This window comes from Anolis sagrei, chromosome 2 (assembly GCF_037176765.1).
Source record: "Anolis sagrei isolate rAnoSag1 chromosome 2, rAnoSag1.mat, whole genome shotgun sequence".
Classification (NCBI taxonomy): Eukaryota; Metazoa; Chordata; class Lepidosauria; order Squamata; family Dactyloidae; genus Anolis; species Anolis sagrei.
The window spans coordinates 302691803-302717754 of record NC_090022.1 but is presented as its reverse complement, the minus strand read 5'-3'; the positions used below and the strand labels follow the sequence as shown (position 1 = coordinate 302717754).

Sequence of the window (25952 nt, the reverse complement as noted above, 5' to 3'; positions counted from 1 at the left end):
GAGCAAGACTCGAGAGAGACCAGGAAGATCCCTCTCCTCGTTTTTGGACCAGAAGAAGCAAGCAACACGGGTAGAAAGTGTCGCTGCCCGCCTTGGACTGACCACCTTGGTGCTTGACCCTTCCCCATCCAATTGGCCACTTCCAAAGAACTCTACGTGGTTAGCAAGAGAAGCCCCCTCCCCTCTCCTTTCCTGCAATGCTTCTTTTATTTATCGTGTCGTCCGCAACCAGAACATTGTATTACATTTCTAACAGAACAAAACAAGCAAACAGATTAAAAAAACACACAAACACAAATTTTGCAAACTTGGTAGCTGATTAAATGTCCTTTGACCAGTATCTGGCCCCTTGGAGTGCCTCTGGTGTTGGCGCAAGAAGGTCCTCCCTTATGCATCATGTGGAAGAAGGGCTCAGGGTGCATTGCAGCAGGTGGTCAGTGGTTTGCTCTTCTCCACACTCGCATGTCGTGGATTCCACTTTGTGGCCCCATTTCTTAAGATTGGCTCTGCATCTTGTGGTGCCAGAGCGCAGTCTGTTCAGCGCCTTCCAAGTCGCCCAGTCTTCTGTGTGCCCAGGGAGGAGGAGTCTCTCATTTGGTATTCTGGGCTTGAGCCTGCCACTTTTGGACTCTCGCTTGCTGAGGTGTTCCAGCGAGTGTCTCTGTAGATCTAAGAAAACTATGTCTTGATTTAAGTCGTTGATGTGCTGGCTGATACCCAAACAGAGGATGAGCTGGAGGTGTCTCTGCCTTGGTCCTTTCACTGTTGGCTGCTACTTCCCAGCGGATGTCAGGTGGTGCAATACTGGCTAAGCAGTGTAACTTCTCCAGTGGTGTGGGTCGCAGACACCCCGTGATAATGCGGCATGTCTCATTAAGAGCCACATCCACTGTTTTAGAGTGGTGAGATGTGTTCCACACTGGGCATGCATACTCAACAGCGGAGTAGCATAGTGCAAGGGCAGATGTCTTCACTGTATCTGGTTGTGATCCCCAGGTTGTGCCAGTCAGCTTTCGTATGATGTTGTTTCTAGCGCCCACTTTTTGCTTGATGTTCAGGCAGGGCTTCTTGTAGGTCAGAGCACGGTCCAAAGTGACTTCCAGGTATTTGGGTGCACTGCAATGCTCCAGAGGGATTCCTTCCCAGGTAATAATCCTCAGAGCTCGGGATGCTTGTCTGTTCTTGAGATGAAAGGCACATGTCTGTGTTTTAGATGGGATAGGGATCAGCTGGTTTCCCCTGTAATAGGCAGTAAGGGCACCTAGAGCTTCAGAGAGCTTCTGTTCTACAGTCTCAAAATCCTCTGCTTGAGCGGTGATGGCACGATCATCAGCATAGATGGAGCTCTCTGTCCCTTCTGGCAGTGGCTGGTCATGTGTGTAGATGTTGAACATGGATGGAGCAAGCACGCTCCCCTGAGCCAGGCCGTTCTTGTTTCCGCCATCGGCTTCTCTGGCCCTGCAATGCTTCCTCAAATAGATTGCTTGACGCTACCTCTGGGACCGGAGCCGTGGCTTGAAGACGGGCCAGAGTGACCCTCATACGGACTGTAAACAATGGATGACACCAGGACCACTGATGGTGCAATAGACTTCTAGGTGGCATCTGACCCTGACCAAGCAGCTGGCTTTTTTTTTTTTTGGGGGGGGGGGGGGGGATATACATTAGGCATTGTTGATCCAAAATGGCTCTAAACTGTGTTCAAAACTAGAGAAAACTGGTGATTTGATTCTAAAGTCCCTTCTGAATTTTTCTGAAAAAAATTTCGAAACTTTCTGAAACTTCCGAATTGATTTGTTACCGGCGAATGCGCAATAGGGTAAACAGTAGGCTTGGTTGATCCCGTTCGTTAATTTCTTAATCTTGTTATTAATTCGGTAAATAAATACCTGTAGAAGCAGTATTGACACGATTTGGGAACCTGGAAGTGATCTTGCCATTCCGAAGCCGCGTCCGCCATGTTCCTTACGACTTCCGCCAGCGAATCGTAAATGCTGGGGGCGTGGCCTTCAGGAACAGCTGTTCTTAGCCATGCCCACCTCCTTCCTCTTGGCATCGGCGGCTGTGCGAGATGGGCGTGGCTACCTCCCTGGCGACAAGCGGCGATGAGGAAGAGCTGGCCATAGCCACGCCCACCTCGCAAAGCCACCGATGCAAAGAGGAAGGAGGTGGGCGTGGCTAAGAACAGCCCCTCCTTGGAGGCCATGCCCCCAGCGACCTCCGAGGAGCGCTGTGCTTGGCCACGCCCACCTCTCCCTTCTGCATGACTGACAGCTTGCCAGGGATGAGAAGGAAAGGTGAGCGCCCACCTCTCCCTTCTGCATGGAAGTTCGCCGCAAGGGAAGGAAGGGAAACTGCGAGATTTTAATGGTTCTGGAGGGAGGAAGCGATTCGTATTTCCTGGTATTTCCAATCTTTTTTTCAAGAAAATTTTGGAAATAATTTCAAAATCGAACTGCCAGCGCCCCCCTATATACGAAACGAGTTTAGAATCATTTTCTTTTCTTGATCAACCAAGCCTAGTAAACAGTATTGACACTGGGGAAACTTCAGAGGCTTCTCTCTCCCTGCTTTTTTTTTTTTATAATATAATCTTTATTAAGTTTTTCTGTACAAAACCATCCCAAGAGGGATCTGAGATGTAAGGAATGTGAAAAGAACGGATTAGAAAGTGGGGGAAAGAAGGGGGTGGGGAAGGGGTTGGGGCTTGGTGGAGGATCTGAGGCGGGGGTCAAGATGGGTAAGAAAGATGGGTGGGGTGGGGGGTGGGGGGGGGAAAGAACAGAGTTAAAAAAGCTTGACTTCCGAATAGTCTGCTGGGGTTATTCCACAGATTTGCTTTCTTTTCTTCTATTTCTCTTAGTTACTTCCTCTACCTTCTGTCCCAGCAGTCTGGGGCAATATTTTTCTTATCCTTCAAGAATGATTTCATTAGTTCCCAGTCTGTCCTTTTCTTCTTCTTTTTATCGTACAGTAAATTGGCTAGTGTGTCCATGTCCATTAAGTCTCTAGTTTTTAATAGACAGTCTTCTGTGGTTGGTAGGTCTTTTCTTTTCCACATACTCGCGAGAACCGTCCTTGCTGCAGCTGTTAGATGGTATAGTAACCTTTCTTTGCTTGCTTCTAGCTCGAAGTCTATTAGGTGGAGTAGATAATACTCCGGTTTTAAATCGAACTTGATCTGTATAATTTGTTGAATCTGTTTGTGGATCTCCACCCAGAAAGTCTTCACTCTCTTGCATTGCCACCATGAGTGGAAGTATGTCCCCAAATGGGACCCACACTTCCAGCAGCTATTGTTCACCCCTTTGTAAAATTTTGCTAATTTCTGAGGTGTGAGATGCCAACGGTAGGCCATCTTGAACCAGTTTTCTGTTATCGATGTTGCCTTTTTGAACCTTATTTTCCCTTTCCAGACTGTTTCCCACTCATGAAGGAATATAGTATGTCCAAAATCTGTCGCCCACGCAATCATGCTTTCCTTAACTAGCTCTGTTTCAGTGTCCCATGCAAGGAGTCTTTGGTAGAGCACTCTTATCAGTTTTTTTTCCTTCTTCATTATTGCGTCCCAAAAGTTCTCTTGTGAGGCAAAACCGATTTTTTTGTCCTCCTTGAAGGCATCTGCCACTTGAAAGTAATGGAACCAAGACAGATTTTCATCCATCCCCCTGATTTCGTCTATCGATTTCAGTTTCACTTGACTATCCTTATTTTCTAGTAGTACTTTATAGGTGTGCCAGTTGTTGCTTGGGAAATCTCTCTTGTGGTTGGCTTCAATCGGTGAGAGCCAGAGGGGGTTTTGCTGTAAAAGTTTCTTTTTTATTTGGCCCATACTTTGAGGAGCGCTGCTCTGACATAATGATTGGTAAAAAAATTTCTCGATCTTTGCTTTGTCGTGCCAGCCTCTTCGAATGTCAAATCCCTCCAGGTTTAGAAGTCTTTTCTTTGCCAGCGTGGTCCATTCCTTTACCCAAGTAAGAACACAGGCCTGGTAGTAGAGCTGGAGATTTTCCCTGACTTAGGGAAAACACCTGGGTGTTGGGGTCCAGGAGATTTAGGAAATAATATACAGCAATAGTGTTATAATGTTGAAAACGCAACCCGAAACAGAAGGGAGGCAGTTGAACCCCAAGGAAAAAATAACTGGGGTGCCTTTTCCCTGACTTAGAGACGGTGTCAGTCTGTAGGACAGTGTTTCTCAACCTGGGGGTCGGGACCCCTGGGGGGGTCGTGAGGTGATGTCAGAGGGGTTGCCAAAGACCATCAGAAAACATCATATTTTTATTTATTTATTTATTATTCGTTAAAACTTCTATGCGGCCACTCCCCAGGAGCTCGGAGCGGCTTACAAGAACAGGCTAAAATCGAACACAATTTAAAAACAATTTAGAAACAGCAATATCAAAGATCAAAGGCCTGTCGAAACAGGTATGTCTGACATGCCCTGCGGAAAGCTGATAAGTCCCGCAAGGCACGGACTTCAGGTGGCAGAGTGTTCCAGAGCGATGGGGCCACTGCTGTGAAGGCTCTGTGCCTGGTTGCTGTGAGGCGCAAGGTCTTGACACTGGAATTTCCAATAGACCTTGGTCCTCAGAACGGAGGGATCTCTGGGGTTGGGAGGGGGTGAGGCGGTCCCTCAGGTACATCGGCCCCAGACCATGCAAGGCCTTCAAGGTGAGTACCTTCCCTTTCAAAGTGTATCCGGGGCTCAATGGGTAAGATTGGGGTGATGTGGCATCTCATCGGAGTTCCCGCAAGAAGCCAAGCACTGCGTTTTGTACCAACTTGAGCTTCCGGATCACCGACAGAGGAAGGCCAATGTAGAGGGCGTTACAGTAGTCCAGTCTTGAGATGACCGTGGCCTGGGTCACCGTAGCCAGGTCGTCCCTGGACAGGGAGGGGGCCAGCCGTCTAGCCTGCCGCAGGTGAAAGAAAGAAGGCGGTTCTGCTCACGGCGGAGAGAGACCTGGGCCTCCATCGTCCGCAGAAAGAGGGTCCCAAAGGACTCCCAGGCTCTTGACCAACGATGACGGGCGTGGTGCCTCGCCATCCAGGGTAGGCAGCTGGACATCCCCACTGCCCGGTCGACCCAGCCATAGGATCTCCGTCTTTGCTGGATTCACCCTCAACCTGCTGGCACGCAGCCATCCAGTCACGGCCTCAATGAGGCACTGATGGAAACAATCGGGGACAGAGTCCGGTCGGCCTTCCATCTTCAGCACCAGCTGAGTGTCATCCGTGTACTGGTCACACTCCAGCCCAAAACCTCGAACCAGCTGAGCAAGTGGGCGCATAGTGATGTTAAACAACGGGGGGGGGGGGGGTTCTGAGTGGGAAGTTTGGCTCAATTCTATCCTTGGTGGGGTCCAAAATGCTCTTTGATTGTAGGTGAATTATAAATCCCAGAAACTACAACTCCCAAATGTCACAGTCTATTTTCTCCAAACTCCACCAGTGTTCACATTTGGGTATATTGAGTATTGGTGCCGAGATTGGTCCAGATCTATCATTGTTTTAAGTCCACCATGCTCTATGGATGTAGGTGAACTACAACTCCCAAACTCAAGGTCAATGCCCACCAAACCCTTCCAGTATTTTCTGTTGGTCATGGGAGTTCTGTGTGCAAGTTTGGTTCAGTTCCATTATTGGTGGAGTTCAGAATGCTCTTTGATTATAGGTGAACTATCAATCCCAGCAACTACAACTCCCAAATGTCACAGTCTATTTTCTCCAAACTCCACCAGTGTTCACATTTGGGTATATTGAGTATTGGTGCCGAGATTGGTCCAGATCTATCATTGTTTTGAGTCCACCGTGCTCTCTGGATGTAGGTGAACTACAACACCCAAACTCAAGGTCAATGCCCACCAAACCCTTCCAGTATTTTCTGTTGGTTATGGCAGAACTGTGTGCCAAGTTTGGTTCAGTTCCATTATTGGTGGAGTTCAGAATGCTCTTTGATTATAGGTGAACTATAAATCCCAGCCACTACAACTCTCAAATGACAAAATCAATCCCCTCCCCATGGAGGGAGTTGAAGTCCAAAACACCTGGAGGAGGGCCCAAGTTGGCCCATGCCTGGGCTAGAATATCCCCTTCTTCAACTTGCACAGAGGCACACAACAGGCACTTTCTTGTCCACAATCTTTCTTTATTGGTGCGAATGCATTTTGTGGGCCCTCTGCCTCTCCCAAAGGAGGGAACAGGTAGCCCCCTTGGTCCCCTTGGCTAACATAATCCCCCCAAAAGTCCCTCCAGCCTCCAAGCGGCCCCTTTTCTTTCCTGGGGGCCAAAAGAGGAGCCGACAGGTCCGTCCTGGTGGGGCTCCCCCCTTTCCGCTCTGCAGGAAAGGCCCCTCCATTCCAGAGATGAACGCCCGAGAGTTTCCAGCACCCTGTGACCCCCCCCCAATAAGTCAAAGGAAGGGGTGGGGGGTGTAAAGCCTTGTCCTCACTCCAAAAGTCCTGCCGCCGTTTGTCCCGAGGGTCCAGCAAAGCTCCGAAGGCACGGCAGCTACGCGACAACGAGTCGGAATGAAGGTGAGCTGGACACAAGGTGGGGAGGGGGCTCAGGATGCCGGCTGGGGGTTGGTCTCACGCCGCAGGCCTGAGAAGACAGGGAAGGGGGCAGTGGTCAGTCAGGACGGAGCCCCAGCCCCATTATCATTATCATCATCATCATCATCATTCCCTATTATTATTGTCGAAGGATTTCATGGCCGGAATATATGGCCATGTTCTGGAGGCATTTTCTCCTGACGTTTCGCCTGCATCTATGGCAAGCATCCTCAGAGGTAGTAAAATTACAACAGTAAAACAACAGAGAGTAAACAATCAGGCACATCTAATCACCTCTCAACAAAAGATTCCCCCAGGCACTGCCAGGCCATCAAATGCTAATCAAGGTGGTCAGTTGAAATAGTATAATAATAATAATAATAATAATAATAATAATAATAATAATAAAGTTGAATATAAACAACAAAAAATTCCCCAGGCACTATCAGGCCACCAAATGCTAATCAAGGTGGTCAGTTGAAATATAATAATAATAATAATAATAATAATAATAAAGTTGGATATAAACAACAAAAAATTCTCCCAGGCACTGTCAGGCCACCAAATGCTAATCAAGGTGGTCAGTTGAAACATTCACACCTAGCTCCAACAGAGAAGAGTTCTTTGTCCCACCCTGGTCATTCCATAGATATATAAACCCTTTTTCCTAGTTCCAACAGACCTCACTACCTCTGAGGATGTTTGCCATAGATGCAGGAGAAACGTCAGGAGAAAATGCCTCCAGAACATGGCCATATAAAACAACAGAGAGTAAACAATCAGGCACATCTAATCACCTCTCAACAAAGATTCCCCCAGGCACTGCCAAGCCATCAAATGCTAATCAAGGTGGTCAGTTGAAATATAATAATAATAATAATAATAATAATAATAATAATAATGTTGGATATAAACAACAAAAAATTCCCCCAGGCACTGTCAGGCCACCAAATGCTAATCAAGGTGATCAGTTGAAACATTCACACCTAGCTCCAACAGAGAAGAGTTCTTTGTCCCACCCTGGTCATTCCACAGATATATAAACCCTTTTTTCCTAGTTCCAACAGACCTCACAACCTCTGAGAATGCTTGCCATAGATGCAGGCAAAACGTCAGGAGAAAATGCCTCCAGAACATGGCCATGTAACCCGGAAAAACCTACAACAACCTATTATTATTATTATTATTATTATTATTATTATTATTATTATTATTATATCCCACGAGGAGACTCAAAGGGGCCTAAAGAGGGAGGGAGATTGCCCACCCAGTTGCATACTCACACAGGAGGAGGTGGCGCAGGTTCTGCTTGGAGCCTCCGAAAGGAGGTATGCCCAGACGGCGGCCCCCGCCATCAGCAGGTAGGCCGGGAGGAGGCTGGCCAGGTAGAGCGGGTTCAAGAAGGTCTGCAGGAGAAACCGGGGGGGGGGGGGGGGGAGGGGGGGGAGAAGAGTGAGGGGCCAAGAAAGACACTGCCTTTCTCTAGTAACCAGCATTTCTTTCTTCTTCCCTCCCCTCCTCTTTCTTTCCTTCCCTCTCTCCTCTTCCTTTTCCTTCCTTCCTTTCCTTTCTTTCTTCCCTTCCCTTTTTTCTTTCCTTCCTTTCTTCTGACTTCCCTTCTCTCCTTTCTTTATTTCTTTCCTTCTTTCTTCCCCTCCCCTTTCCTTCTTCCCACCCTCCCTTCTCTTCCCTCTCCTCCCTTTCTCCCTTCCTTCTCTCCCTCCTCCTTCTTTCTTTCCTCCCTTCCTTTCCTTCTTTCCCCTTCTCTTTTTTCCCTTCCTTTCTTCTGCCTTCTTTCCCTCCCCTCCTTTATTTCCTTCCTTCCTTCCTTTCTTTTTTCCTTCCTTCTTTCCTTCTTCCCCTTCTCTTTTTCCCTTCCTTTCTTCTGCCTTCCTTCCCTTCCCTCCTTTATTTCCTTCCTTCCTTCCTTTTTTCCTTCCTTCTCCCCCTTCTCTTTTTTCCCCTTCCTTTCTTCTGCCCTCCTTCCCTTCCCTCCTCTATTTCCTTCCTTCTTTCTTCCCTTCATTCTCCTCCACCTCCCTCCCTCCCTCTTTCCTTTCCTTTCCCTTCCCTCTCCTCCTTGCTTTCTTTCTCCTTCCTCCTCTCTTTCCTTCTTTCTTTCTGCCCTTCCAGACAGGCCCTCTAACCCAGAACCTGATCCCAGGTTTTCTGTTTATCTGGCAGTGCAGACTCATGTACTCCAATTGAAAACAGAAGACTTGGGATCCGATTCTGGGATATAGGGCCTGTCTGGAAGGGCCCTTTCCTTCCTTCTTTCCTTCCCCTCCCTTCAAGGGCCACCGTCCAGTCCAACCCTCTTCTGCCAGGTAGAAAGGCATCATCCAAGCCCTCCCAATAGATAGCCACACAGCCTCTGCTTAAAAGCCCCCAGAGAAGGAGATTCCAACTGACTCAAAAAAGCCTTGGAAACAGAGCAGCCTGTGAAGAGCGCCCTTCCCAAGGCTGTGGACATCCCACTGGTTGGAAAAAGGGACCCTTTTGTCAAAGAATCATAGAATCCAAGAGTTGGAAGAGACCTCCTGGGCCATCATCCAGTCCAACCCCATTCTGCCAAGAAGCAGGAATATTGCATTCAAATCACCCCTGACAGATGGCCATCCAGCCTCTGCTTGAAAGCTTCCAAAGAAGGAGCCTCCACCACACTCCAGGGCAGAGAGTTCCACTGCTGAACGACTCTCACAGTCAGGAAGTTATAGAATCATAGAATCCTGCTCTCTATCCCGCCTGCTTCACAGGTGCGGCTGGCGGGTACGAGAGACAGGGCCTTTTCTGTGGTGGCCCCGCGGCTATGGAACGCCCTGCCCTTGGAGGTAAGATCAGCCCCTTCATTGATGATATTCCAAAGAAGATTGAAGACCTGGATGTTTAAGCAGGCATTTGGTTAACCCAATGCAACGAATGGTAACTGACTAAAGGACTGGCAACATGGATGACGAACTGGATCACGTTTTTTAGTTAAGAGTCGAACTGGATTGGTATTGATGCATGAATTGTGTTTTTATGTTTTTATGTTTTTTATGCTTTTAACTGTATACTGTTGATTGTTATATTATGTTGTAAACCGCGTTGAGTCGCCGGCTAGGCTGAGAAACGGCGGTATATAAATATAGCAAATAAATAAATAAATAAATAAATAAATAGAATCAAAGAGTTGGAAGAGACCTCGTGGGCCATCATCCAGTCCAACCCCATTCTGCCAAGAAGCAGGAATATTGCATTCAAATCACCCCTGACAGATGGCCATCCAGCCTCTGCTTAAAAGCTTCCAAAGAAGGAGCCTCCACCACACTCCGGGGCAGAGAGTTCCACTGCTGAACGGCTCTCACAGTCAGGAAGTTCTTCCTCATGTTCAGGTGGAATCTCCTCTCTTGTAGTTTGAAGCCATTGTTCCCTTGCGTCCTAGTCTCCCGGGAAGCAGAAAACAAGCTTGCTCCCTCCTCCTCCTCCCTGTGGCTTCCTCTCACATATTTATCCATGGCTCTCATCATATCTCCTCTCAGCCTTCTCTTCTTCAGGCTAAACATGCCCAGTTCCCTAAGCCGCTCCTCATAGGGCTTGTTCTCCAGACCCTTGATCATTTGAGTCGCCCTCCTCTGGACACATTCCAGCTTAGAGTCAATATCTCTCTTGAATTGTGGTGCCCAGAATTGGACACAATATTCCAGGTAAAGTGGTCTAACCAAAGCAGAATAGAGCATGGGGAGCATGACTTCCCTGGATCTAGACACTAGGCTCCTCTTGATGCAGGCCAAAATCCCATTGGCTTTTTTTGCTGCCACATCACATTGTTGGCTCATGTTTAACTTGTTGTCCACGAGGACTCCAAGATTTGTCCCCACCAAAGTTCCACCTAAACATTGAAGAAACATTGAAGAACTTCTTGATGGTTACAGCCATTTGAAAGAGAATCTGCTCCCCAAGAGTCTGGTGACGTCTCATCCTCTGGAGCTTTTGAACCCGAGGCTGGATAGTCATCTATTGGGAGGGCTTGGATAGCGTCTTCCTGGTTGGCCCCTGTGGGTCTTTTCTATGGGCCCTTCAACACAGCCCTATATCCCAGAATATCAGGGTACAAAATCACACAATATTCACTTTGAACTGGGTTATCGGAGTCCATACTGCCATATAACCCAGTTCAAAGCAGAGAATGTGGGATTTTATTCAGCTGTGGGGAAGGGGCCTAGGACACAAGAAAGTGGGAGTCGGGGGGGGGGGGATCCCACAGCATTTCTGACAGGCTAAGAGAGCCAAGACAAATAACAAAGATTATTTCCCTCTTGCTTGGTCATCTTGACCTGAGTGAGCAATGGTATCTAGAAAAGGCACACCTGCCACTCAATACCATGAGCATGCACTTGCTCAATGATTCCAGAGAAGTTCTATCCTGGACACGCTACCACAGCCCCCTCCCCACAGCACCCCTGGGGGCCTGGCCACTTGTGGACTCCAACTGACCCACTGGCCTTGTCACAGGAGAGGAAGTGACCATCTCACTGCTCCTCCCATGGAGGGGGGGGGGGGTGCTCACGGCCACTCACCAGGCAGGAGACGATGAGGTGGGAGACCACCACGGCCGCCACTTCCCACCAGCGCTTGGTCTCACAGCCGTGGAAGAAGATGATCCCCCAGAAGGTGTGCAGCAGGATCAGGACCAGAGTCATGAAGGCTGGAAAGAGGGAGGGAGGGGGGTCAGGGAGATAGAACCCCGCCTTAAACACATAGTGGGGGGGTGGGGGGGAGAACCAGACCGTGGGGCAGAAGGAGGGGCGGCCTTACCTGAACTCAGGAAGTAGAGCTGCGAGTCCCCATAGATGCCCACGGTGCCCGGCCCCAGGGAGTCGGCCAGCAGGTTGATCATGGAGAAGGCCCCGCTCATGAGGCCAAAGCCCAGGCCGGCCACTGCGGGGGAAAAACATTGAGAAGGAGGGTCAAAGGCAGGCCCAGGAGGACCATCTGTTACAAGGACTGCTTAGGTCGTTTGAGCCCATTAACCATACACTCTTTCACTTGTTCTTCCTCAATTACATATTTCTTCCTATATATTTTCTGCAAGACCACGACACAGAATAAACTGTCTTAACGGTGTGCCATTGAGATCAACCAAAAGGCCACAAAGACACCCTTTTGATCATGACAGCAGCTGGAAGGTGGCGTACCTTGCTGGAAGGGAACCCCAAAGGCCATCTAGTCCCTCCATACACACACAAATGCACCTAACAGCTGCTATTGCAGGAATCCCCTAGTTGAGAGGTGCCTATTTAAATTTAGCCACTCCTCTAGCTGGGAGTCTCTCCTATTTACTTCCTAAAGATAATAATCATAGAATCATAGAATCAAAGAGTTGGAAGAGACCTCCTGGGCCCTCATCCAGTCCAACCCCATTCTGCCAAGAAGCAGGGATATTGCATTCAAATCACCCCTGACAGATGGCCATCCAGCCTCTGCTTAAAAGCTTCCAAAGAAGGAGCCTCCACCACACTCCCTCCGGGGCAGAGAGTTCCACTGCTGAACGGCTCTCACAGTCAGGAAGTTCTTCCTCATGTTCAGATGGAATCTCCTCTCTTGTAGTTTGAAGCCATTGTTCCATTGCGTCCGAGAATTTAAAACCTTATGGCCGGGCCAGATGTAATAATTTTTTTAAAAAAAATAAACACTGGGCGTGAACAGAGGTAGGATGTACCTAAGCAGGAGGGTTTTAAAAGATAATGTAGGGAGACCAACAGGAAGAATCTTCCTGATGGTAAGAGCTGTTTGGCAGAGGACGATGCCACCCAGGAGTCTGGGGGAGCCCTCTTCTCTGGGAGTCTATTTACATACTTAGAATTCTAGAATCCTAGAGTTGGAAGAGACCTCAAGGGTCATCCAGTCCCACCCCATTCTGCCAAGAAGCAGGAATATTGCATTCAAAGCACCACTGACAGATGGCCATCCAGCCTTTGTTTAAAAGCTTCCAAAGAAGGAGCCTTAAAAATTACTTCTTAAAAATTAGAAAGGAACTTCCTGATGGTAATTGCTGTTTGGAAGAGGAAGATGCCACCTTGGAGTCTGGGGCAGCCTCCTTCTCTGGATGTTTTTAAACAAAGGTCATATGGCCTTCTGCCAGGAGGGATCTGATTGTGCCTTCATGCCTGCCAGAAAGAAGGGGGTTGGACTGGATGGCCCTTGGGGTCCCCTCTAGCGTTTTATGAGAGGGCACATCCCTGATTGCTTTGAGCACCAGGCCTGCTGTCCCTCGCCTGAATCAGGAGTAATGCTCCCCATGCTCTATTCCGCTTTGGTTAGACCACACCTGGAATATTGTGTCCAATTCTGGGCACCACAATTCAAGAGAGATATTGACTCTAAGCTGGAATGTGTCCAGAGGAGGGCGACTCAAATGATCAAGGGTCTGGAGAACAAGCCCTATGAGGAGCGGCTTAAGGAGCTGGGCATGTTTAGCCTGGAGAAGAGAAGGCTGAGAGGAGATATGATGAGGGCCATGTATAAATATGTGAGAGGAAGCCACAGGGAGGAGGAGGGAGCAAGCTTGTTTTCTGCTTCCTTGGAGACTCGGACGCAATGGAACAATGGCTTCAAACTACAAGAGAGGAGATTCCATCTGAACATGAGGAAGAACTTCCTGACTGTGAGAGCTGTTCAGCAGTGGAACTCTCTGCCCCGGAGGGAGGTTCTTTGGAAGCTTTTAAGCAGAGGCTGGATAGCCATCTGCCAGGGGTGATTTGAATGCAATATTCCTGCTTCTTGGCAGAAGGGGGTTGGACTGGATGATGGCCCATGAGGTCTCTTCCAACTCTTTGATTCTATGATTCTATGATTCCAACTCTAGGATTCTAGGATTCTATGAGAGCTGTTCAGCAGTGGAACTCTCTGCCCCGGAGTGTGGTGGAGGCTCCTTCTTTAGAAGCTTTTACACAGAGGCTGGATGGCCATCTGTCAGGGGTGCTTTGAATGCAATATTCCTGCTTCTTGGCAGAATGGGGTTGGACTGGATGGCCCATGAGGTCTCTTCCAACTCTTTGATTCTAGGATTCTATAATCCCTGGGGTGCCTGGCACACTCAAAGCAGGGCTCTCAGGGCCCTTCCCAGGTGCAAAGTCCTCATGGATTTGAATAATAAAAGGCAAGAGAGGCGCAAGCTGCCAGGATCTGGTGACAAACAACTGGGTGAAGTCATCCCCAGTCTTACCCAGTGGCTTCTGGGGCTCAAACTTGGAGATACTGGGATATAAAGCAGGGCAAGGAGCAGAGGCATGAGCTCTGGCCTACAGAGGGGCAATTGCAGGGTCTCAGGGGCTGCCATATTCTCCCCAAGAAATTTGGGGGAGGGAAACCTTCCTCGCTGCACTCCTTGCCCAACTCCCCCTCTGTTTTGCTCCCTATGCCCTTGGTTTCAAAACAGGAACTGACTGAATATCACTTCCTGTTGAGTTCTGGGTGTTATTTTTTTACTTTTTAAAAAAGCTTCTCCTAAGTCTAAGCAGTGAATCCAAAAAAGGTGTGCCCACTTTGCTTCTCCCAGGGAACCCCTTATTATTATTAGTAGTAGTAGTAGTAGTAGTAGTAGTAGTAGTACCCCGCTAACATCTCCAGAGGACAGGAGCAGGATTCAAAACGATCTTGACAGATTAGAGAGATGATGGGCCAAAACTAACAAAATGAAGTTCAACAGGGACAAATGCAAGATACTCCACTTTGGCAGGAAAAACGAAATGCAAAGAGACAGAATGGGGGACAATGAGGCCTGGCTTGAGAGTAGTGCGTGTGAAAAAGATCTTGGGAGTCCTCGTGGACAACAAGTTAAACATGAGCCAGGAATGTGATGTGGCGGCAAAAAAAGCCAATGGGATTTTGGCCTGCATCAAGAGGAGCCTAGTGTCTAGATCTAGGGAAGTAATGCTACCCCTCTATTCTGCTTTGGTTAGACCACACCTGGAATATTGTGTCCAATTCTGGGCACCACAATTCAAGAGAGATATTGACCCTAAGCTGGAATGTGTCCAGAGGAGGGCGACTCAAATGATCAAGGGTCTGGAGAACAAGCCCTATGAGGAGCGGCTTAGGGAACTGGGCATGTTTAGCCTGAAGAAGAGAAGGCTGAGAGGAGATATGACAGCCATGTATAAATATGTGAGAGGAAGCCACAGGGAGGAGGAGGGAGCAAGCTTCCTTTCTGCTTCCCTGGAGACTAGGACGCAAGGGAACAATGGCTTCAAACTACAAGAGAGGAGATTCCATCTGAACATGAGGAAGATCTTCCTGACTGTGAGAGCCGTTCAGCAGTGGAACTCTCTGCCCTGGAGCGTGGTGGAGGCTCCTTCTTTGGAAGCTTTGAAACAGAGGCTGGATGGCCATCTGTCAGGGGTGATTTGAATGCAATATTCCTGCTTCTTGGCAGAATGGGGTTGGACTGGATGGCCCAGGAGGTCTCTTCCAACTCTAGGATTCTATAACTCGGTGTGGCTTACAAAGACCAAGGCCCTCAATAAAATAACAGCATAACAAATGCAATAATAAACTCTTAAAGCAAACCAATAAACATTAAAGCAATAACAGTAAAGCATCAAAACAATAACATCATGATACATTTAAAACTAGGGCTGGGGAGGCCCTGCTCTCGGTCCCAACGGCTTCGCAAACGCGTCTGATGGGGACAAGGGACAGGGCCTTCTCAGTGGTGGCCCCCCCGCTTGCGGAATTCACTCCCCAGCGAGATCAGATTGGCGTCAGCCCTCCTTTCTTTTAGTGTGGTTGTGGAGCCAGGCCTTTGGCTAGTGGGCACAGCAGCCCTTTAGACACTGAACCCAGACCATCGGACTGTTACGACAATTGGAAACGGCTTTGTGACTTTGTGGTTAGTGTGATTATGTGACTATGTGTTTTTGTGATTTCAATTGATTGCAACTCTTTTAATTTGCCAAGTATTATGATTTTTTATATATATTGTGTTACTGATATTGCGGCATCGAACTGCTGCCTGTGTTACCCGCCCCGAGTCCCCCCTCGGAGTGAGAAGGGCGGGGTAGAAATGGCGTAAATAAATAAATAATACATACAAAAAATAGGAGGAAAAGGCCCCATTCCGCCGTCGTGTCTTTTCTGGGGTGCCCCAAAGCAGTCCTCCAGTGCTGCCAAAGCTATGGACATCTGACCCACCCCATCCACAAGCCATGCAAGGCAAAAAGGGGGCTCTAGTGCCCCTCTCTTAAGCCCAGTCCCTGCAGGAGACCCCTCTCCCCCAAAAGACCCGAGAGAGACGTACCGTAGGCCATTTGCTGGATGGAGATGGGGGAGCATCCATCGTCGCTCAGAGCCAGGAGCCCCTCGATGGCCTTCCTGCCCAGAGAGAAGGAGAGGAAACAGAGCTGAGCACAGATCAACGGTCACTTTGCAACGCTCTCTTCTGCCCACCTGCCCGCTTGCAATGAAGTAAAGAAGCATCAACACTTGCATACAGGAAGCAATTGGGGACAAAGGGGGGCCAGGGGTGTCTGCACTGCTGCTGTCATGTCTTCACCTCTCACTCCTACACCTGTGTAACCCAAGGTGCTTTGCTTCCTGCTACACGGAGAGACCAATTCACTTTCCTTTCCCTTCCTGGTGCTCCCTTCGTTTGAGAAGGGAGCGCCAGGAAGCCTTTTTTACACACACACACTCACACACACACACATCTGAGATGTTGTAGGTTTTCAGGGCTATATGGCCATGTTTTAGAGGCATTTTCTCCTGACGTTTCGCCTACATGTATGGCAAGCATCCTCAGAGGTTGTGAGGTCTGTTGAAACTAGGAAAAAGGTTTTATATATCTGTGGAATGACCAGGGTGGGACAAAGGACTCTTGTCTGCTGGAGCTAGGTGGGAATGTTTCAATTGACTACCTTGATTAGCATTTGATAGCCCAGAAGTGCCTGGGGCAATCTTTTGTTGAGAGGTGATTAGATGTCCTTGTTTGTTTCCTCTTTGTTGTTTTGCTGTTGTAATTTTAGAGTTTTTTAATACTGGTAGCCAGATTGTGTTCATTTTCATGGTCTCTTCCTTTCTGTTGAAACTGTCCACATGCTTCTTGTGGATTTCAATGGCTTCTCTGTGTAGCCTGGCATGGTGGTTGTGAGAGTGGTCCAGCATTTCTGTGTTCTCAAATGATATGCTGTGTCCAGGTTGGTTCCTCAGGTGCTCTGCTATGGCTGACTTCTCTGGTTGAAGGAGTCTGCAGTGCCTTCCATGGTCCTTGATCCGTGTTTGGGCAATGCTGCTGTGTTTGGGGGTCCCTCTGGAGACTTCTTGTCCACAGCTGCATGGTACACAGTAGACTCCTGCAGAAGTGAGAGGATCCCTCTTGTCCTTTGCTGAACGGAGCATTGCTTGGGATTTTGCCAGAGAGGAAACAAACAAGGACATCTAATCACCTCTCAACAAAAGATTGCCCCAGGCACTTCCAGGCCATCAAATGCTAATCAAGGTGGTCAGTTGAAACAGTCCCACCTAGCTCCAGAAGACAAGAGTCCTTTGTCCCACCCTGGTCCTTCCACAGATATATAAACCCCATTTTCCTAGTTCCAGCAGACCTCACAACCTCTGAGGATGCTTGCCATAGATGCAGGCGAAACGTCAGGAGAAAATGTCTCTACAACATGGACATATAGCCTGAAAAACCTACAACAACCCATTTTCATTACTGTTTTTATACCCTTCAATACCCTGCCTTTAGTGTTATTGTATTTATTAATATCCAACTTTTATTATTATTATTATTATATTTATCCCACTTTCATTGCTATCATTATTATATTTATATTCCATTATTATTATGAATATTATTAATATTATTAATAATAATTGAATTTAAATTATTAAAACTCTCTAAAATCATAACAGTAAGTAACGAACAACATTCAGAAACAGGGGGATTCCAGAGAAGAAACAATCAGGGACAGCTAATCACCTCCCAACAAAGGATTCCCCCAGGCAGGTCTTGAAGCTGCAAGGCTTTGCTTTGCTAATCAAGGTGTTTCATTGCAATATTCACACTTGGCTCAAGCAGACAAGAGTTGTTTCTCCCACTCTGGACATTATCCCACAGATATGTAAAGCCCACTTGCCAAGTTTCCAACAACAGACCTCACAACCTCTGAGGATGCCTGCCATAGATGCAGGCGAAACGCCAGGAGAGAATGCTTCTGGAACACTGAAAACTTATAAACAACCCCTCTGAGGATGCCCGCCATAGATGCAGGCGAAACGTCAGGAGAGAATGCTTCTGGAACACTGAAAACGTATAAACAACCTCTCTGAGGATGCCTGCCAGAGATGTGAGTGAAACGTCAGGAGAGAATGCTTCTGGAACACTGAAAACTTATAAACAACCCCTCTGAGGATGCCTGCCAGAGATGTGAGTGAAACGTCAGGGGAGAATGTTCTGGAGCACTGAAAATGTATAAACCACCCCTCTGAGGATGCCTGCCTGCCAGGGATGCAGGCAGAACGTCAGGAGAGAGTGCTTCTGGAACACTGAAAACTTATAAACAACCCCTCTGAGGATGCCTGCCTGCCAGATGCAGGCGAAACGTCAGGAGAGAATGCTTCTGGAACACTGAAAACGTATAAACAACCTCTCTGAGGATGCCTGCCAGAGATGTGAGTGAAACGTCAGGGGAGAATGCTTCTGGAGCACTGAAAAAGTTATAAACCACCCCTCTGAGGATGCCTGCCATAGATGTAGGTGAAACGTCAGGAGAGGATGCTTCCGGAACACTGAAAACTTATAAACAACCCCTCTGAGGATGCCTGCCAGGGATGCAGGCGAAACGTCAGGAGAGGATGCTTCTGGAACACTGAAAATTTATAAACAACCCCTCTGAGGATGCCTGCCAGGGATGCAGGCGGAACGTCAGGAGAGGATGCTTCTGGAACACTGAAAACTTATAAACAACCCCTCTGAGGATGCCTGCCAGGGATGCAGGCGAAACGTCAGGAAAGGATGCTTCTGGAACCCTGAAAACTTATAAACAACCCCTCTGAGGATGCCTGCCAGGGATGCAGGCGAAACGTCAGGAGAGGATGCTTCTGGAACCCTGAAAACTTATAAACAAACCCTCTGAGGATGCCTGCCATAGATGTAGGCGAAACGTCAGGAGAGGATGCTTCTGGAACACTGAAAACTTATAAACAACCCTTCTGAGGATGCCTGCCAGGGATGCAGGTGGAACGTCAGGAGAGGATGCTTCTGGAACACTGAAAACTTATAAACAACCCCTCTGAGGATGCCTGCCAGGGATGCAGGCGAAACGTCAGGAGAGGATGCTTCTGGAACCCTGAAAACTTATAAACAACCCCTCTGAGGATGCCTGCCATAGATGTAGGCGAAACGTCAGGAGAGGATGCTTCTGGAGCACTGAAAACTTATAAACAACCCTTCTGAGGATGCCTGCCAGGGATGCAGGCGGAACGTCAGGAGAGGATGCTTCTGGAACACTGAAAACTTATAAACAACCCCTCTGAGGATGCCTGCCAGGGATGCAGGCGAAACATCAGGAGAGGATGCTTCTGGAACACTGAAAACTTATAAACAACCCCTCTGAGGATGCCTGCCAGGGATGCAGGCGGAACGTCAGGAAAGGATGCTTCTGGAACCCTGAAAACTTATAAACAACCCCTCTGAGGATGCCTGCCAGGGATGCAGGCAGAACGTCAGGAGAGGATGCTTCTGGAACACTGAAAACTTATAAACAACCCCTCTGAGGATGCCTGCCAGGGATGCAGGCGAAACGTCAGGAAAGGATGCTTCTGGAACCCTGAAAACTTATAAACAACCCCTCTGAGGATGCCTGCCTGCCAGGGATGCAGGCGGAACGTCAGGAGAGGATGCTTCTGGAACCCTGAAAACTTATAAACAACCCCTCTGAGGATGCCTGCCAGGGATGCAGGCGAAACGTCAGGAAAGGATGCTTCTGGAACCCTGAAAACTTATAAACAACCCCTCTGAGGATGCCTGCCTGCCAGGGATGCAGGCGGAACGTCAGGAGAGGATGCTTCTGGAACACTGAAAACTTATAAACAACCCCTCTGAGGATGCCTGCCAGGGATGCAGGCGAAACGTCAGGAAAGGATGCTTCTGGAGCACTGAAAACTTATAAACAACCCCTCTGAGGATGCCTGCCTGCCAGGGATGCAGGCGGAACGTCAGGAGAGGATGCTTCTGGAACACTGAAAACTTATAAACAACCCCTCTGAGGATGCCTGCCAGGGATGCAGGCGAAACGTCAGGAAAGGATGCTTCTGGAACCCTGAAAACTTATAAACAACCCCTCTGAGGATGCCTGCCTGCCAGGGATGCAGGCGGAACGTCAGGAGAGGATGCTTCTGGAACACTGAAAACTTATAAACAACCCCTCTGAGGATGCCTGCCAGGGATGCAGGCGGAACGTCAGGAGAGGATGCTTCTGGAACCCTGAAAACTTATAAACAACCCCTCTGAGGATGCCTGCCAGGGATGCAGGCGAAACGTCAGGAAAGGATGCTTCTGGAACCCTGAAAACTTATAAACAACCCCTCTGAGGATGCCTGCCTGCCAGGGATGCAGGCGGAACGTCAGGAGAGGATGCTTCTGGAACCCTGAAAACTTATAAACAACCCCTCTGAGGATGCCTGCCAGGGATGCAGGCGAAACGTCAGGAAAGGATGCTTCTGGAACCCTGAAAACTTATAAACAACCCCTCTGAGGATGCCTGCCTGCCAGGGATGCAGGCGGAACGTCAGGAGAGGATGCTTCTGGAACACTGAAAACTTATAAACAACCCCTCTGAGGATGCCTGCCAGGGATGCAGGCGAAACGTCAGGAAAGGATGCTTCTGGAACCCTGAAAACTTATAAACAACCCCTCTGAGGATGCCTGCCTGCCAGGGATGCAGGCGGAACGTCAGGAGAGGATGCTTCTGGAACACTGAAAACTTATAAACAACCCCTCTGAGGATGCCTGCCAGGGATGCAGGCGGAACGTCAGGAGAGGATGCTTCTGGAACCCTGAAAACTTATAAACAACCCCTCTGAGGATGCCTGCCAGGGATGCAGGCGGAACGTCAGGAGAGGATGCTTCTGGAACCCTGAAAACTTATAAACAACCCCTCTGAGGATGCCTGCCAGGGATGCAGGCGGAACGTCAGGAGAGGATGCTTCTGGAACCCTGAAAACTTATAAACAACCCCTCTGAGGATGCCTGCCAGGGATGCAGGCGAAACGTCAGGAAAGGATGCTTCTGGAACCCTGAAAACTTATAAACAACCCCTCTGAGGATGCCTGCCTGCCAGGGATGCAGGCGGAACGTCAGGAGAGGATGCTTCTGGAACCCTGAAAACTTATAAACAACCCCTCTGAGGATGCCTGCCAGGGATGCAGGCGAAACGTCAGGAAAGGATGCTTCTGGAACCCTGAAAACTTATAAACAACCCCTCTGAGGATGCCTGCCTGCCAGGGATGCAGGCGGAACGTCAGGAGAGGATGCTTCTGGAACCCTGAAAACTTATAAACAACCCCTCTGAGGATGCCTGCCTGCCAGGGATGCAGGCGGAACGTCAGGAGAGGATGCTTCTGGAACCCTGAAAACTTATAAACAACCCCTCTGAGGATGCCTGCCAGGGATGCAGGCGAAACGTCAGGAAAGGATGCTTCTGGAACCCTGAAAACTTATAAACAACCCTTCTGAGGATGCCTGCCTGCCAGGGATGCAGGCGGAACGTCAGGAGAGGATGCTTCTGGAACCCTGAAAACTTATAAACAACCCCTCTGAGGATGCCTGCCTGCCAGGGATGCAGGCGGAACGTCAGGAGAGGATGCTTCTGGAACACTGAAAACTTATAAACAACCCCTCTGAGGATGCCTGCCAGGGATGCAGGCGGAACGTCAGGAGAGGATGCTTCTGGAACACTGGAAACTTATAAACAACCCCTCTGAGGATGCCTGCCAGGGATGCAGGCGGAACGTCAGGAAAGGATGCTTCTGGAGCACTGAAAACTTATAAACAACCCCTCTGAGGATGCCTGCCTGCCAGGGATGCAGGCGGAACGTCAGGAGAGGATGCTTCTGGAACACTGAAAACTTATAAACAACCCCTCTGAGGATGCCTGCCAGGGATGCAGGCGGAACGTCAGGAGAGGATGCTTCTGGAACCCTGAAAACTTATAAACAACCCCTCTGAGGATGCCTGCCAGGGATGCAGGCGAAACGTCAGGAAAGGATGCTTCTGGAACCCTGAAAACTTATAAACAACCCCTCTGAGGATGCCTGCCTGCCAGGGATGCAGGCGGAACGTCAGGAGAGGATGCTTCTGGAACCCTGAAAACTTATAAACAACCCCTCTGAGGATGCCTGCCTGCCAGGGATGCAGGCGGAACGTCAGGAGAGGATGCTTCTGGAACACTGAAAACTTATAAACAACCCCTCTGAGGATGCCTGCCTGCCAGGGATGCAGGCGGAACGTCAGGAGAGGATGCTTCTGGAACACTGAAAACTTATAAACAACCCCTCTGAGGATGCCTGCCAGGGATGCAGGCGGAACGTCAGGAGAGGATGCTTCTGGAACACTGGAAACTTATAAACAACCCCTCTGAGGATGCCTGCCAGGGATGCAGGCGGAACGTCAGGAGAGGATGCTTCTGGAACCCTGAAAACTTATAAACAACCCCTCTGAGGATGCCTGCCAGGGATGCAGGCGGAACGTCAGGAGAGGATGCTTCTGGAACCCTGAAAACTTATAAACAACCCCTCTGAGGATGCCTGCCAGGGATGCAGGCGGAACGTCAGGAGAGGATGCTTCTGGAACCCTGAAAACTTATAAACAACCCCTCTGAGGATGCCTGCCAGGGATGCAGGCGAAACGTCAGGAAAGGATGCTTCTGGAACCCTGAAAACTTATAAACAACCCCTCTGAGGATGCCTGCCTGCCAGGGATGCAGGCGGAACGTCAGGAGAGGATGCTTCTGGAACCCTGAAAACTTATAAACAACCCCTCTGAGGATGCCTGCCTGCCAGGGATGCAGGCGGAACGTCAGGAGAGGATGCTTCTGGAACACTGAAAACTTATAAACAACCCCTCTGAGGATGCCTGCCAGGGATGCAGGCGAAACGTCAGGAAAGGATGCTTCTGGAACCCTGAAAACTTATAAACAACCCCTCTGAGGATGCCTGCCTGCCAGGGATGCAGGCGGAACGTCAGGAGAGGATGCTTCTGGAACCCTGAAAACTTATAAACAACCCCTCTGAGGATGCCTGCCTGCCAGGGATGCAGGCGGAACGTCAGGAGAGGATGCTTCTGGAACACTGAAAACTTATAAACAACCCCTCTGAGGATGCCTGCCAGGGATGCAGGCGAAACGTCAGGAAAGGATGCTTCTGGAACCCTGAAAACTTATAAACAACCCCTCTGAGGATGCCTGCCTGCCAGGGATGCAGGCGGAACGTCAGGAGAGGATGCTTCTGGAACCCTGAAAACTTATAAACAACCCCTCTGAGGATGCCTGCCTGCCAGGGATGCAGGCGGAACGTCAGGAGAGGATGCTTCTGGAACCCTGAAAACTTATAAACAACCCCTCTGAGGATGCCTGCCTGCCAGGGATGCAGGCGGAATGTCAGGAGAGGATGCTTCTGGAACACTGAAAACTTATAAACAACCCCTCTGAGGATGCCTGCCAGGGATGCAGGCGGAACGTCAGGAGAGGATGCTTCTGGAACACTGGAAACTTATAAACAACCCCTCTGAGGATGCCTGCCAGGGATGCAGGCGGAACGTCAGGAAAGGATGCTTCTGGAGCACTGAAAACTTATAAACAACCCCTCTGAGGATGCCTGCCTGCCAGGGATGCAGGCGGAACGTCAGGAGAGGATGCATCTGGAACCCTGAAAACTTATAAACAACCCCTCTGAGGATGCCTGCCAGGGATGCAGGCGAAACGTCAGGAAAGGATGCTTCTGGAACCCTGAAAACTTATAAACAACCCCTCTGAGGATGCCTGCCTGCCAGGGATGCAGGCGGAACGTCAGGAGAGGATGCTTCTGGAACCCTGAAAACTTATAAACAACCCCTCTGAGGATGCCTGCCTGCCAGGGATGCAGGCGGAACGTCAGGAGAGGATGCTTCTGGAACACTGAAAACTTATAAACAACCCCTCTGAGGATGCCTGCCAGGGATGCAGGCGAAACGTCAGGAAAGGATGCTTCTGGAACCCTGAAAACTTATAAACAACCCCTCTGAGGATGCCTGCCTGCCAGGGATGCAGGCGGAACGTCAGGAGAGGATGCTTCTGGAACCCTGAAAACTTATAAACAACCCCTCTGAGGATGCCTGCCTGCCAGGGATGCAGGCGGAACGTCAGGAGAGGATGCTTCTGGAACACTGAAAACTTATAAACAACCCCTCTGAGGATGCCTGCCAGGGATGCAGGCGGAACGTCAGGAGAGGATGCTTCTGGAACACTGGAAACTTATAAACAACCCCTCTGAGGATGCCTGCCAGGGATGCAGGCGGAACGTCAGGAAAGGATGCTTCTGGAACCCTGAAAACTTATAAACAACCCCTCTGAGGATGCCTGCCTGCCAGGGATGCAGGCGGAACGTCAGGAGAGGATGCTTCTGGAGCACTGAAAACTTATAAACAACCCCTCTGAGGATGCCTGCCTGCCAGGGATGCAGGCGGAACGTCAGGAGAGGATGCTTCTGGAACCCTGAAAACTTATAAACAACCCCTCTGAGGATGCCTGCCAGGGATGCAGGCGAAACGTCAGGAAAGGATGCTTCTGGAACCCTGAAAACTTATAAACAACCCCTCTGAGGATGCCTGCCTGCCAGGGATGCAGGCGGAACGTCAGGAGAGGATGCTTCTGGAACCCTGAAAACTTATAAACAACCCCTCTGAGGATGCCTGCCTGCCAGGGATGCAGGCGGAACGTCAGGAGAGGATGCTTCTGGAACCCTGAAAACTTATAAACAACCCCTCTGAGGATGCCTGCCAGGGATGCAGGCGAAACGTCAGGAAAGGATGCTTCTGGAACCCTGAAAACTTATAAACAACCCCTCTGAGGATGCCTGCCTGCCAGGGATGCAGGCGGAACGTCAGGAGAGGATGCTTCTGGAACCCTGAAAACTTATAAACAACCCCTCTGAGGATGCCTGCCAGGGATGCAGGCGAAACGTCAGGAAAGGATGCTTCTGGAACCCTGAAAACTTATAAACAACCCCTCTGAGGATGCCTGCCTGCCAGGGATGCAGGCGGAACGTCAGGAGAGGATGCTTCTGGAACCCTGAAAACTTATAAACAACCCCTCTGAGGATGCCTGCCTGCCAGGGATGCAGGCGGAACGTCAGGAGAGGATGCTTCTGGAACACTGAAAACTTATAAACAACCCTTCTGAGGATGCCTCCAGGGATGCAGGCGAAACGTCAGGAGAGGATGCTTCTGGAGCACTGAAAACTTATAAACCACCCTTCTGAGGATGCCTGCCTGCCAGGGATGCAGGCGGAACGTCAGGAGAGAGTGCTTCTGGGGCACTGCAAACGTATGAACTGACCGTAGGAGCTTGTAGTAGAGGAATCGGAAGGCCTCCTGGAGGAGGACGGAGACGACGAGCCCGAAGGCCAGGAGCCCCTCCTGGAGGGCGTGGTTGGAGGGGTCGCTGGCCGCCGAGGCCACGAACCAGATCAGCGAGGAGAGGAGCAGAGACACCAGCCAGAAGAAGGCCCTGCAAGGGAGGAAGGAGGGGAGGGAGGAGAGGGGGCGGGGTCAGGGCCGAAGCCACGCCCCTCCCGGAAGTAGGCCGCTCCCTCAGGGAGACCGCCTCCGCCCCCTTCCCCACATCCCCTTCCCCGCTCACCCGGCGATGAGGACGATGACGCGGAGGGGCTCGGAGACCACAGTGAGGAGGAAGAGGGCCAGCGGGGGCCCGAAGGCCACCCCCGCGCAGCCCAGGAACACCGGCACCGTCATGGCCGCCCAGGCAGGCCGCTCCCCAAGGCACTTCCGGCCTCGACCCCGCCCCGCTCTGGCGTCACTTCCCGGGGAGGGGCTTCGCCCCTGGACACGCCCCCTCCTGCAGGACACGCCCCCCACCTTGGTCATCTAGTTTTTTAGCACTTCCAGCTTGATTCATTCCCATTATTATTATTATTATTATTATTATTATTATTATTATTATTATTATTTCTTCTTCTTATTTCCAACTTTATTGATTCTCATTATTATTATTATACTTTATTATTCTTATTATTTCCAACTTTATTCATGCCCATTATTATTATTATTATTCTTTATTTTTCTTATTATTTCCAACTTTATTCATTCCCATTATTATTATTATTATTATACTCTATTCTTAATATTCCCAACTTTATTGA

At 49.5% G+C, this 25952-nt stretch overlaps 1 protein-coding gene across 1 annotated transcript; it reads right to left on the bottom strand.

The window, feature by feature from the left end:
• Nucleotides 1-6130: 6130 nt before the first annotated feature.
• Nucleotides 6131-25655, bottom strand: LOC132766797 (gamma-secretase subunit Aph-1b-like). The gene is given in 8 exon segments (XM_067464719.1): nucleotides 6131-6606; nucleotides 7841-7879; nucleotides 7882-7963; nucleotides 11117-11244; nucleotides 11355-11477; nucleotides 15838-15911; nucleotides 25130-25300; nucleotides 25433-25655. Coding segments are annotated over 8 exon segments (768 nt in total). The 5' UTR covers nucleotides 25546-25655; the 3' UTR covers nucleotides 6131-6568.
• Between the last annotated feature and the right edge of the window lie 297 nt (nucleotides 25656-25952).